The sequence below is a fragment of the Antrostomus carolinensis genome, unplaced genomic scaffold (assembly GCF_000700745.2).
Source record: "Antrostomus carolinensis isolate BGI_N321 unplaced genomic scaffold, ASM70074v2 scaffold24416, whole genome shotgun sequence".
NCBI classification, from domain to species: domain Eukaryota; kingdom Metazoa; phylum Chordata; class Aves; order Caprimulgiformes; family Caprimulgidae; genus Antrostomus; species Antrostomus carolinensis.
In genome coordinates this window covers 10,809-23,303 of record NW_010320127.1, presented here as the reverse complement: position 1 = coordinate 23,303, position 12,495 = coordinate 10,809, and the positions used below count along the sequence as shown (strand labels likewise).

At 38.2% G+C, this 12,495-nt stretch overlaps 1 protein-coding gene across 1 annotated transcript; it reads left to right on the top strand.

Moving 5' to 3' along the window:
• Positions 1-674: 674 nt before the first annotated feature.
• CREB1 (cAMP responsive element binding protein 1) lies at positions 675-11,392 on the top strand (the record flags this gene model as incomplete). The annotated part of the gene is made up of 5 exons (XM_010169514.1): positions 675-775; positions 3,584-3,726; positions 5,106-5,288; positions 6,666-6,816; positions 9,829-11,392. Coding segments are annotated over 5 exons (723 nt in total), but the record flags the coding sequence as incomplete, so codon positions are not given.
• Between the last annotated feature and the right edge of the window lie 1,103 nt (positions 11,393-12,495).

Sequence of the window (12,495 nt, the reverse complement as noted above, 5' to 3'; positions counted from 1 at the left end):
TTTTGTATATTTGTCACGTGTCTATAGTCTTTTGGAAAACAATCTCTGTTTTTATGTATTGAAGTTTTTACATTTTTGGCACACTTAAAATTTAGAATTATTGAAATAAGATTTATACAAACATTTTAGCTTTTCTTCATAAATGTTCTTCTTTTAGCACAGATGTTCAGAATTGCATCACTGCATTATTTTTTGGCATCTTCATGTATGACATTTTCCTGACAATCCTCCACCCCCTCCCCAAAGCCAGTCTCTCTCTATAACATATCTACCCAATTATTTATAAACTGATGTTTCTCCACTTCGCTATTTTACTCCTTGTTTCCAAACATTTCTGCTCTTAATTTGGTTTTAGTTTTTCTCTCCCTAGATTTTACTAAAAAAAATGTTTCTTTGTTTCCTTAAAATGGACAGAAACAGGGAATCACAGAAAGAAAAAAGTGTATGGAATTACTGTTTATGTTTTCTGATTGGAGTATTTAAATTATAAAGGACATTCTCACAGGTAGATAACTGACTGTGGTCATTCTTCACTGGATCTGTTACTAAACAGCCTGCCATAAGCAGAAGCATTGTAGAATACTTGCATTGTAGTGTTTTTCACAGGATGTCAACATGTCCTTAAAATAAAGACTTTGGAAGCATCTTGTTAAGTTTGCTGTTCTTATTTACAGATCTCCACTATAGCAGAAAGTGAAGATTCACAGGAATCAGTAGACAGTGTCACAGACTCCCAGAAACGAAGAGAAATTCTTTCCAGACGACCCTCGTACAGGTATGGAGGTTAAAGCAGAAGCATTTTGCTCGATGGATGCATTCTTCGTGTGGGGAGACAAACAGTGTGATTGTATAGTTATTTTTAGATTTACCATTTAACTGAAACCTCTCTTCCACAATGGCTTTCCGTGGAATAGGATGTAAAGAGAGAAGCACATAGGAGGAGGAGAAAGGAATCTCAGCTGTTACACTCAGTTAAGATGGAAATGAGCTGAGATTAAGCTAATTGCCAAATTTATGAAACATCAAGGTATCATTGTGCTATATGCCTTAGATACCTTTAATGGATACTTAATACATGAAACACAGTGAAGCTTTGCAAGAAAGTGGCTTCTGTATAATCTGTAGCCTGTAAAAAATCGATTCTGTTGTTTTTCATTATTGTTGAAATGCTAGCAGCAATCAGACTTAATTCCTTTCTGCCATGAGACTTTTAATGAACATGTGGTGTTCTGTGGCTCAGATACAATTTCTACTTGAGCAAAATTGATTGTGTTTAAAGTTTAAGAAGTCAGTGTATGAGTTGAATGTAGTGATAGGCATCTAGTATCTTTAGTTGTCATGGCAAATACTTCTGCGGTAAGACTAGCTGAGGTGCTTCTTCACATGGTGTTAGTCATATGTTACTTTATTAACTAAGCCCTTGCACAGCTTTTCCTGGCTGTACTAAATCTCACTTTTCATTCTTAAGACATGCTAAATAGCATTAAGGAACAGCTCTGGAGTTCAGCAGGTTTTAAGTGACCTATGGGTTCCTACTGCTTCAGAAAATTCAGATGCTTATTTTTTCTTTATGAGCATAACCTTAGAAATATAAGCTAGACTCTAGGCCTGAGCATATCTCACCCATTTATTTTTTTTTAGTATTTACAAATTATTTTCTACCTTGTCCAGCAGCCTTCATGGCTGTTGTGATGCAGATAGTGAAAATCATTGCTGAAGACCCCTAGCCATAATAGATCTGGGAAAATATTTTTATTTGTGAGGAACAGTGTTGCTAACTTCAAGGCTGCCACAGACTTCCTTGCAGTCTGCTTCTGCAGTGACACACTTGCTTTTACTATATATGGAAGTATGGCTGTATATTGTGAGATAACAGAGCTATGCAAACAAGCAGCAAAACTGAGAAGAGGGGACTTGGGCATGCTAACTTCTCGTTGAGATGGACTCTTTGCACACATTGATGCCACACCACAGCCTCCATCCTCAAATCAGATCCTGGTGACTCAGCAAAACTTTGTAATTGTAAAACTTGTATATGCAGCTCATGCTCGGGGCTGGCGTAGAGGTCATGTCAGAAGGGCTAAGCCAGACTACAGCTGTGTTTAGTGAGTTCCCAGGTGGCATTATTCAAGCTGCTGTAACTAGACCCAGAGACAAGATAGGTGCAGAAAGGTTCACAGAATTGAAAGCTATACCTCTTCCTCAGAAACTCTGCTTTGATCTTGCTACAGAAGTACATCATGTGTTCCTCATGTCATTCATGGCTCCTACATTTGTAAAGCTGCCACTTTACCTTCTACCTTAAATCTATCTTTATGATGGCAAAGGTAGGTTTTATCCACCATATCATGCCTGATACGAGCTTAAAAAGTGGTGAGCTGTAGTTTCTTCTTTTATATTTTGAGCTTCTTGAGTTTTGTTCCACATCCCCCTGCTCTCTCCGTATTTTTTCATCTGTTTTGTCCATTAGTTTTTCTGGTCTAACACTTAGATTGCAAACTCTCTGTATGGGATTTTTTTACTTGTCCAAGTGGTGCTTGGCACAGTGGAGTGCTTGTGCAATGCTGGGGTTCCTGCGTACACACAGAGTCAAAACAGCAACAGCAAAGCTGTGTTTGTCAAGTTGCTTAGCAGAGTGACTGCTCTCCCCAAATAGCTCCATACAGATGTTCTGGCTCCCAAAGCCTCAGGAGCCTTATTTAAGAAATGAGTGTTATCTTGGAGTTTGGGGTCTACAGCTGTGTTTGCTTCAACACGCTTTGAGCTCTAGTGACAGTCCGCAGGAAAACATATGAGGAGAATTACAAAAAATGTTGCCCTTTACCTAAGTAGCATTTTGCAGTGACATCATAGAATGTGCCAGCAGTGAAAAGGGCTTGGCAGAGCTCTGAGGGATGGTGTTTGGTCCAAATTATGCAAATTGCAGTAACTGCTATGGTCAGTCTTACAATCATGTTCAGTGGGATCTGTAGCAGTGATGTTTTATTGGATAATTAACTCATGGAAATAACTAAACAAACTGTTCTTTCCTTTACCCATGCTAATCAGCCTTGCAGGCTGGTGTTAGTTTATAAACTGGTTGCTCTTTACAAGCATTTCTGCTAATATATTTCCTTTATACTTGGCTCTCTGGCTGAGGACTTCATGGTCTCCGAAACAGAGCAGTTTCCCTGATGTAGGTGAGGAGATAGGTTTTTATATGGTTTTGCTTTCTTCAAATCTTTATGTGGCTAAAAGCAGGAAACAAGTAAAAATGGATGAGAGAGAAACATGTTTTTAAGAAAAAAGAAAGGTTCTGATAGTTGTATCTTGTGTTGAGAAGAACCTGTTGAGAAGCACCTGTATCTTGTATTGATAAGCATATCTGTTCCCTGCTGGCTCTTTTGCCCATCTGTGCAGGGCACTTTGAACAATCCTCTCCAATAAGAGTTTGAAGATGGTACAGGTTTTCTGTTCTGCACTCGTATTTTCCTTGCTGGCTTACTGTACTTTTCAGTTTTCTCCAGCATTATGTATCAAATAGAGCTTTGGGGGTTTTAAAAAATTTTTTATTAAAATGTCTACAACACACTGTCTTTGCCAGAAAAATTTTGAATGACTTGTCCTCAGACGCCCCAGGAGTGCCAAGGATCGAAGAAGAAAAGTCTGAAGAGGAAACAGCAGCACCTGCCATCGCCACTGTTACGGTGCCAACTCCCATTTACCAAACCAGCAGTGGGCAGTACAGTATGTAGTCTGAATTTCTCAGTGGTGCTAGTAAGTGGGGATGAGAAGGTGAAGAACTATATAATTTCTATAACAGTTTGGACTAGGACAAAGCAGGAGCTGAAAATAAGATTACTTTAATTTGACTGTTTGATAACCATGCCTTTTTAACAGATTCCTATTTTAAGTATTTGAAATGTTCAATTGACATTCTGAGACTGCTTGCCAGTTAATGCAGCTAATGCATCCTGAGGCAAAATATTAATTAACCATAATGCTATTACAAACTTTTTAACTTCAGGAACCAGATTAGGTAATTCAGAAGTTTATTTTTTTCCTGACAGATTATTAATGCTGTTTCATAAAATTGTAAACATTATAGTCTGCAGTTACATTTTTTGAAAGTCCTGAAAAAATAAGAACTTCAGCAACCTTATTTAAAATATGTAATAAATATAAATTTCTGTGTTTTCTTTATTCATTAGATTTTATAGATAGTGCTTTGACTTAAAAGTTTTAAGAATACAGCAGTGAAGCTAGAATTCACATGCTGTCTCATGCAAACAAACAGTATTAAATATACAAAAGGGAGAAAGATCTGTTTACATCTTTCTTTTCAAACCTCTTTAAAATTTTGTATCTCTGTGTACTCCTTATCCACTTTGCCTAATACCCTACTTAATTTTATTGAAACTGATATGGTTAACTCTGCTTTCCTACCATAACTGTAAAATAACTGTTTGTGCAGATAAGTGAGATTCTGATATGTCTGTATATATGAACACAGGGAAATTCTGTGGAATCATGCATGAGAGGTGATGTCTCAGTACACCTGCATGACAGGATTGAGGGAAAGAAAGGGAAAAAAACCCAACAAAGTAAGACTGAAGGAAAAAAAATGTGTGAAAACACTGCTAGGAAGGTGCTGAGGAAGTTGTAGAGAAGAGAGGATACAATTAGAAGAAAAAAAATTGCCAAAGCAAGAAGAAAGTGAAACACAAAATAGATAGCAATAGCAGCAGAGGAGACTGAAGGGCATAAAGCATAGAAGAGGAGAGGAATTCCAGGTTAAAAGAAAAAAGAAAGAACTGAGGAAAATACTTCAACCAACCCAGAAGAAATCTTAATTAACAAATTTGAAAGTATTTCCTAGGGGAGGATTGTAAGTCCTCTATGTGATGCTGTTTTATCAGAGAAACTAATTTGTAGTTTAGGCTGCGGTTTTTAGCTCCGCAAAAAATATGAGTTTATTGTACATTGAAGCCCTGTCTGATTTAAGGGTGTGTAAGGGTTCAAGGGATTTAATTCAGACCAGTATTCTTCCATATCTAGGTTTAATACTGTAAGTTAATGAGTAAATTAGTGTCTTAAATGTGATTTTTTTTTTTTTTTGTCTTCAGTTGCTATTACACAAGGAGGAGCAATACAGTTGTCTAACAATGGCACAGATGGAGTACAAGGTCTCCAGACATTGACTATGACCAATGCAGCTGCGACCCAACCTGGCACCACCATTTTACAATATGCACAGACCACAGATGGACAACAGATACTTGTACCTAGCAACCAAGTTGTTGTACAAGGTGAGAAACAGCCAGTCATTCTGTATAATATTTTTTCCAAGCAAATACAAATTGCCAACCTAACTCCTTCAAATGTGTCAGGAAGCAGAATTAACAGCTTTGGCATAGATAAGTCTCCAAAATTATTAAAGGAAATTCTGGTCAAAGCTATTTGCCACATTTTCTTGGAGCCTTTCCTTTCAGATTGATAAAATTGTGGATATTTTGAGTTTACTTCTTAAAACAATATATTTATTTTCGATTCTCTATGCTGCATTTCCCGCATTTTGTCTGCCTTTTTTTTTTTCATACGTTCTGCAAAAACTCATACCACTTTAGAGTTCCGAGTTCTTGCAGAACTCAGAGTCATCTGCAACAACAGTAAATTTAAAGCGAAGCATTAAAGTTAGGAAAGAAGGTTGTTTAATACCTTTTCTTTCTATAAGGACACTTTAATTGTTAGTAATTTTTCCCCTTTACAATTACAAGTCATAATTTCTTCCTATTGTGCCTTTTGTGACTAGTCACCAAGTACTTAATCGTTGAGTCTTAGAATCATAGGATAATTTAGGAAGCTGCCTTAAGAGATCATTTGGTCTAGCCCTCCATTTAGAGCAAGCAGGGCTACTTCAATTTAGAATATTCTAAGTTTGAGTTTTTTATTGTATTAAAAATCTGTTTGAGTACCCCTCAATTGTTTTAATGATTGCAAAGCAGGTGATTTGAAAGTTATCCAGTGAAGAAGTCTCCAGGCATCAGTGAAAATGCACGGCCATTGATCTTGCATTGATCAATGCACTGATCTTATCGTTTTTATGTTCTTAACGACATGTGATTTCTTTAGGTGCATTTTTGTAAAAGCTCAGGTAAATATAACACACTCCTAGATTACAATAAATAAACAAAAGAAACCCAAGACCTTGTTAATTCTAGAGAAGTAGTGAAGTTGAGTGCCTAGCTTGCTCTGTCTCTTGTCGGAGTAAATGTTGCATTTCTGCGCTCTTTTTTTCTGTGCCAAATACTTACGCTTGCAGTTTCTCTTTTTGCAGATAGGCATTTGGAGCATAGCTAGAAATACTGTTTTCCATCCTTCGTCTTTTTAAAACTGCCCAAAAATCAGAGAAGTAAAAAGAAATACACTAAGGGAGAAAGAAGCATTGTAATACAGCAAGACAAAACAAGTTATCAAGCACAAGTGAAGACTTCTTCAGCAAGAATGCCCAAAAGCTTGCATATGTTAATTAAATAAGACTGAGATAGCAATGATGACCCAAGTGATGGTCACCCTTCCTGTACTGTAGCCCTGAGTGTGTGGTTAGATAGATGACTAGGTGCTCTTCGCACCACGTTTAACAGTGCTGTCACCAAACTGACACAATGTTCCTTTGTGTCTTTCAGCTGCCTCAGGAGATGTGCAGACCTACCAGATTCGCACCACACCTACCAGCACCATTGCACCAGGCGTAGTCATGGCATCCTCTCCAGCACTTCCGACCCAGCCAGCAGAAGAGGCCGCACGGAAGAGAGAAGTGCGTCTAATGAAGAACAGGCACGTACATTTAAATCACTTTTTTTTACAGTCAGCTCTGCATAGAACTAGAGCATTAAGCACTAAGAATCCTGATCTTTCTTAATAATTTTATGAAGTGCTTTCTGAAGAATTTGCCATTATTTAAAGATGCAAAGCAAAGATGCACATCTGCTAATGACATGTACTGAGACTATGAAACCTTAAGTAAAGGTGTCAGACTCATTCTGTGAGGTGTGTGAATTTGTTAGTTGCCATAAGGAGAAAAGTCATTGGTGAAAGACTCATATGACTGCAGATAGGTTCTTACAAACACCAAGGTGAGTTCATTATTTTGAGTCAATACATTCATGTAGTTTCCTTTCTTGGATCCTTTACCTTAGCCTTCTGCATGCATTCTCTGTGCTGCTGGCCCACCTGCAGTCTCCACAAATGCTTTCTTGATTGACTTTTCTCTTTAGCTGCTTGTCCTTTGGGTTTTATCCTCTGGAGGTAGAAAGTCTCAAGGAAAGGCTAAACAAGCAGCTACCCCTTTTGATGTCTTGTGGAGCTAGTAGTGGCAGCAGAGGGGCTGAAAGAGAGAGGAGGCTTGACTCTGTAGGATTTATTGTGTGAGGAGGAATAGCCAAGCTGACTGAGGTGGGGCTTGGTGGAGGCAGCAGAGGAAGGGAACAGCAGAGAGAAGTTGGGAATGATGCTCCTTAAGTTTACTGCTGTGGGAGAGGGAAGGGGTGGGCCTGAGCTGACCCATCACACCAAGCTTGAGCTCCATCCTCAGGGCACAGATTTGAGCCTGTATGTTACACCATAGCACTAGGAAAACAGCGGTGCTTGCCTCCCCTCTGAGGAGGGGAAGCCCCATGAAAGCACTATTTACTTCATCTGTCAGTCTGAAAAAACTGTTACATTGTACAGGTGCATTTATCTTCTGTAGACTGCCCAGCTGTGAACACATAGAAAGTTACATGAGCAGACCCAATGTTTATTTGTGGGCCTTTAGTGAAGTAAATAATGCTGAACAAGAGAGTTTACTTTTTTTAAAAGGTTTTTGTACAGAATGTCACCCATCTCCCTTTTTAATATCTTTTTCTGGTATCAGTGAATAGTAGATGTCACCCTTTCACACTCTGCATTTGAGAAAAATCTAATTAGCATTCTGAATCCCCTCATTTAGTCAGCAGTCTTATTCCAGGGGGAAAAAAGCTTTTGTGTTTGGGAAAGCCAAGAAAAACAATGGGGAATTACCCCCACTTGAGTTAAATTGACAGCTTTTGCAACAGTATCCTGTTGCATGTGGTGCTTTGAGCCTGTCTGCTTAATAGGTATATGCAAATCTGTCCTCCATAGCAAAGCAGGGAAAAGGGATAGAGAGGCAGATGGTGAGGTGGTACTTATTGGAGGATTATAGCGTAAATATTCATAGATATTATTGTGCAAATTTTCTGTGTAAATTTTACGTTTTAAAAGCTCCCTTGTAATTCAGTATAACTCTAGCTGTTCATAATGAATAATTAATGCACACAGACTTGAGGTGGCTTAATATACAGCCCAAGCTACCACAAAAATAATGAAAAGAAAGAAAAAGTTGTCACCCAAGAAGACAGGTTAGTAGTTTGCACTGGGAGGCGCTTCCTGATCCAGCAGTACTTAATCTTTTGGTGACACAAGTAACAGCCCAAAATGACTTAAATTCTAAATGTTGTACATGGCCCACTGAAGTGCTGCAAGCATGTGAAATTGTATTTGTAGGACTGACAAATGATACGTGAGTCCTTTCAGGCTTTAGAAACTAGGTTTTCTTCATCCTGTCTCATTTGTGGAGCTGAATTTAAAAAATTCCTTTTAGAGTCTTCTTACTAGGTAGGTCCTGGAACAGACATTATTTTTCACCTAGTACTAACTACAACTACTATTTATCTGATTAGCAGAAGAACTAGGTACAATTCTGTCCTCTAATTTCCCAGAACATTGACTGTATCACCAATCTGTGTAGTATTTGCAATGCAGGGACGCTCAGACGCTCCTTTGGAAGCCGCTCTGCTTTGCAGCTGAAGTTTCAAGGCAAACAAGCGTGTACGTTTACACGTATCTGCAGTGTGCTGCTTTGACAAGCTGCACTGGGAGGAGAGCCCTCTGCCTGGACTCCCGTCCACCTGCGGCATTCAGCCTTGTGCTAACTTTGCACATTGGTACCGTTACTGTTGCTTTGCAGGATAGCTTCTGCCTTGGTGTTAACTGCCTTCACGATGCTCAGCAGCACATTAACACCTTTCAGGTATTTTTCATTGGTGTTCTTACGATGTTACCAAGTTACCTACAGGCAGCTCAGTCTTTACAAGTAAGCCTTAAAAGTTTGACTGTCTCGAGATCTGCTTCAGCACATTAACACTGCCATGTTCTTGGCACAGCAGACAAGGACTAAAGAATGACATGGTTGCTAGTGACTGTTTATTTTGTGATTGTTTTTTTAATTTGAGTTGCCTGATACACGTATTATTAATAGAATGAAAGTTGCTTGAGAGCAAATATATGAATGTTCTAAATACAGCTTTTTTTGCACCAGTTGAATATCCTGTCCCTCCAATACATTAGTATTTGGTTGGACTGCAGCAAAGGAAAGAGTTAAGGCTATAAAGAGATTAATAGGTGAACATTGGTCTTACTCATGTTTTTATTATTCACCTATTTTTTATAATAAATATTGCATCAGCATTTGACTCAGCCTAAAGGCTCTAATATAAATCCTGCGAGCAGAATTTTGTCACTCAGTAGGATCCTTTTCTCACAGAAGCAGAATATTATTGGTGCTGACTTACTGGGACCGCGTGTTGAAATGATCTGTGGATCTTGAGTGTGTGTGATTTGTGAAGAGCAATTGTTATGAACTCAGCCTTTTTTCCTAATTTGCATTTCTTAACAATACCTCGATATTCTAAAAATGACAGTACTAGGTAAAGATTTGACCTGAACAGTTAAGTAGCCCATGTTTGCAAGTAATTGTTCTGGATTTGAATGGCCTTTTTTGCTTTGCAGAGAGGCAGCACGTGAATGTCGCAGGAAGAAAAAGGAGTACGTGAAATGTCTAGAAAATCGAGTGGCTGTGCTTGAAAACCAAAACAAGACACTGATTGAGGAGTTGAAAGCACTTAAGGACCTTTACTGCCACAAATCAGATTAATTTTGGATTCCCATTTTCACTTGTCCAGGTGGGATAGAGACTAGTTCTGGCTATACCCAGAAAGACAAAGTAAACTTTTTATTTTCTAAACATTTCTTTTTTTCTATGCGCAAAACTGCCTGAAGCAACTACAGAATATATTTCATCTGTGCTTTGCATCAAACTGTGAATGTTCAAGTACTTGCCTCCACTTCTCCCCCTACAAGATTATTTTCATCATCAGTCTCAGCGTGAAGAACAGGCTTCTTTCTCATCTCCCCATCCTCTTCAAGGAGTAACAGTGCTTACTTGGGAAGTTACTGTGGGGAGGGTCCTTTTGTAATGATTTCAAGAGTTTGTGCTGAGCTCTTTCCATTGCCTTAGAGACAGAACCACCCCAGCCTCTTGGTCCAGAGAACTGTGGGCCCCATACGTGGAGTATGCATGGTGCAATGAAGAAGCAATGGTTGCCAAATTGGTTTCCCATATTCATGATGAACTATAAAAATACACGGCTAAGCAGCATGCCAAATGGAAGGCGGTTCATAGTCACGTTCTTAGTGTGGAGATAACATACCCTTTTCAAACTAGCCCAGGAGGGGTTTTGATTTGTAATCTGTATTAAGCCCTCCTGGACTAGTAAAAACTTCTCCATACCTCAGAAACAAATGCATCGAAATGAGCTTCACTGGTCAGTTGTTGCTTCTCAAAGGTTATGTGTGCAAGTGTGTTCAGCTTTCTGAATGCACAAAAGGCAAACACCAACTTCATAGAATACTGGTTGGGAAATGATACTTGGATGGGAAAGAAATATAGAATAAAAAAGATACAATAGTGACGTTTCGAAAACAGTCACATAGTAAGCACGGGTAACACATGAAAGCATTAGCTGTTTGTATGTTGAACAACTAAGCAGTTGAAGCATGAACATATATATATTCCCTGATGACAGTATAGTCTGTGTCCCAAGTCCTCTCAAACAATAAGATTATTTCTGTTTCTCTACCACTATCTTATGTAATGGAAATTATTGTACTCAGTGGAAACATCGTCCTGGTTTGCTAGATTCTTTTCCAAACTTTGAGGCTGCCTTCTATGAATAAATTAAATTGCAGTATGACAACTACCAAGACAACTTCAAATACTGAAGAGATCTTCAAACACAAATATTCCAACTTCTGCTTTGCAAGGGACAATATTAATTATTTGAACCTGGCCAGGCTAGCTAAATTCTTAATTTAATCGGGGGATTTTTTTCATGTAAAGAGTCAGATTTACTGAGTAATTTATTCCTGGAAGTAAAATTACTCATGTGCCTCAGACGTTTGCAAGATCAAATTTTTTGTGTGCACTGAGGAAATGTGATCTTTCCCAGATTTACCATGTGTTAAAATGGTAGTTCATGTTTAAAAACAACTTTGTACTGAGCATTAGGACCTCAAAAGAATCATGCTCAAAAAGAAACAAAAAAGAGTATCAATAAGTTGTCAAAAAAAAAGTGTCAAAAAGAATCATGTGCAGTTTGTTTACTGGCCCTCTGAAGCCAGTATCTTGATACATTAACTTGGGTCATTTGATGGAGTAAGTTTACTTTAGGCTTCTGGTCAAACTTTTATGTATAGAAACATACGAAAAAGACTGGTCTGTACTAATGCCTTGCCTAGCAAAGTATCAGCTAATATTTTTTTCCCATTCACTCTACCTGTTTAAGGTAAATTTCAAACATGAGCTTCTAAAAGGCTGTACAATCAATGTGATGTTATAAGAACATTTGGAAGACTTTGGGTAGTTGAGTCTTAAACAGCTAAGCAGTATTAAACGTTCTAGTTTTCTCATTTGAGAGGGCATTCAGTTTCCAAGAGACTTTAAAAGGAGCAGGGTTAAACTTGTAGCATTATTGTTAAATCTAGAGTTATCAATAATTTCAAGTTACATTTGTATTTCAAGAAGAGAACATAAGTATCAGAATTATGAAAGAATTGATATTCACAAGTTTTGAGGGGGTTTATAAATGGTCTATTTTTATCTGCTGTAGAGAACCGATTTTCATGTTTTTATTTAATGGGAAATGAATTTATTAGTGTAGCAATGCAAATTTAAAGAAGACTCTAAATTCTCAGCAGTGCTTTTATAAAAATTGTCTGATTCTTAAAGTCAGAGAACACAAATACATATAACGGTTACCAGTTTTTCGGAACTAGGGCTGAAGTAGAAATGTTGATAACACAGGAGTCATTCTTGTAAAACATGAAGCTGACGATGGCCTAATTTACACAGTTATATGGAATGGTTCCTCTGGCTTTGGGAAACATGGAAAAGGCTGTACATGTCATGTACATTAAGTCTCTTTCTTTTGTCAAACCATCTGTTTGCAAAAACTTGAGTTTTTGCGGTGAACCTGAATGAGACTATCCGTGATCTGAGAGCTGTTCCTCATGGGTAATGAGCACTGTCTAGCGCTTGCTGATAGTCACTCAGCACAAAGCCTGGGAGCTGAATGGACCAGGGAGCCTACGCTGGTGCCTGGATGGGGTTCTTTTAAT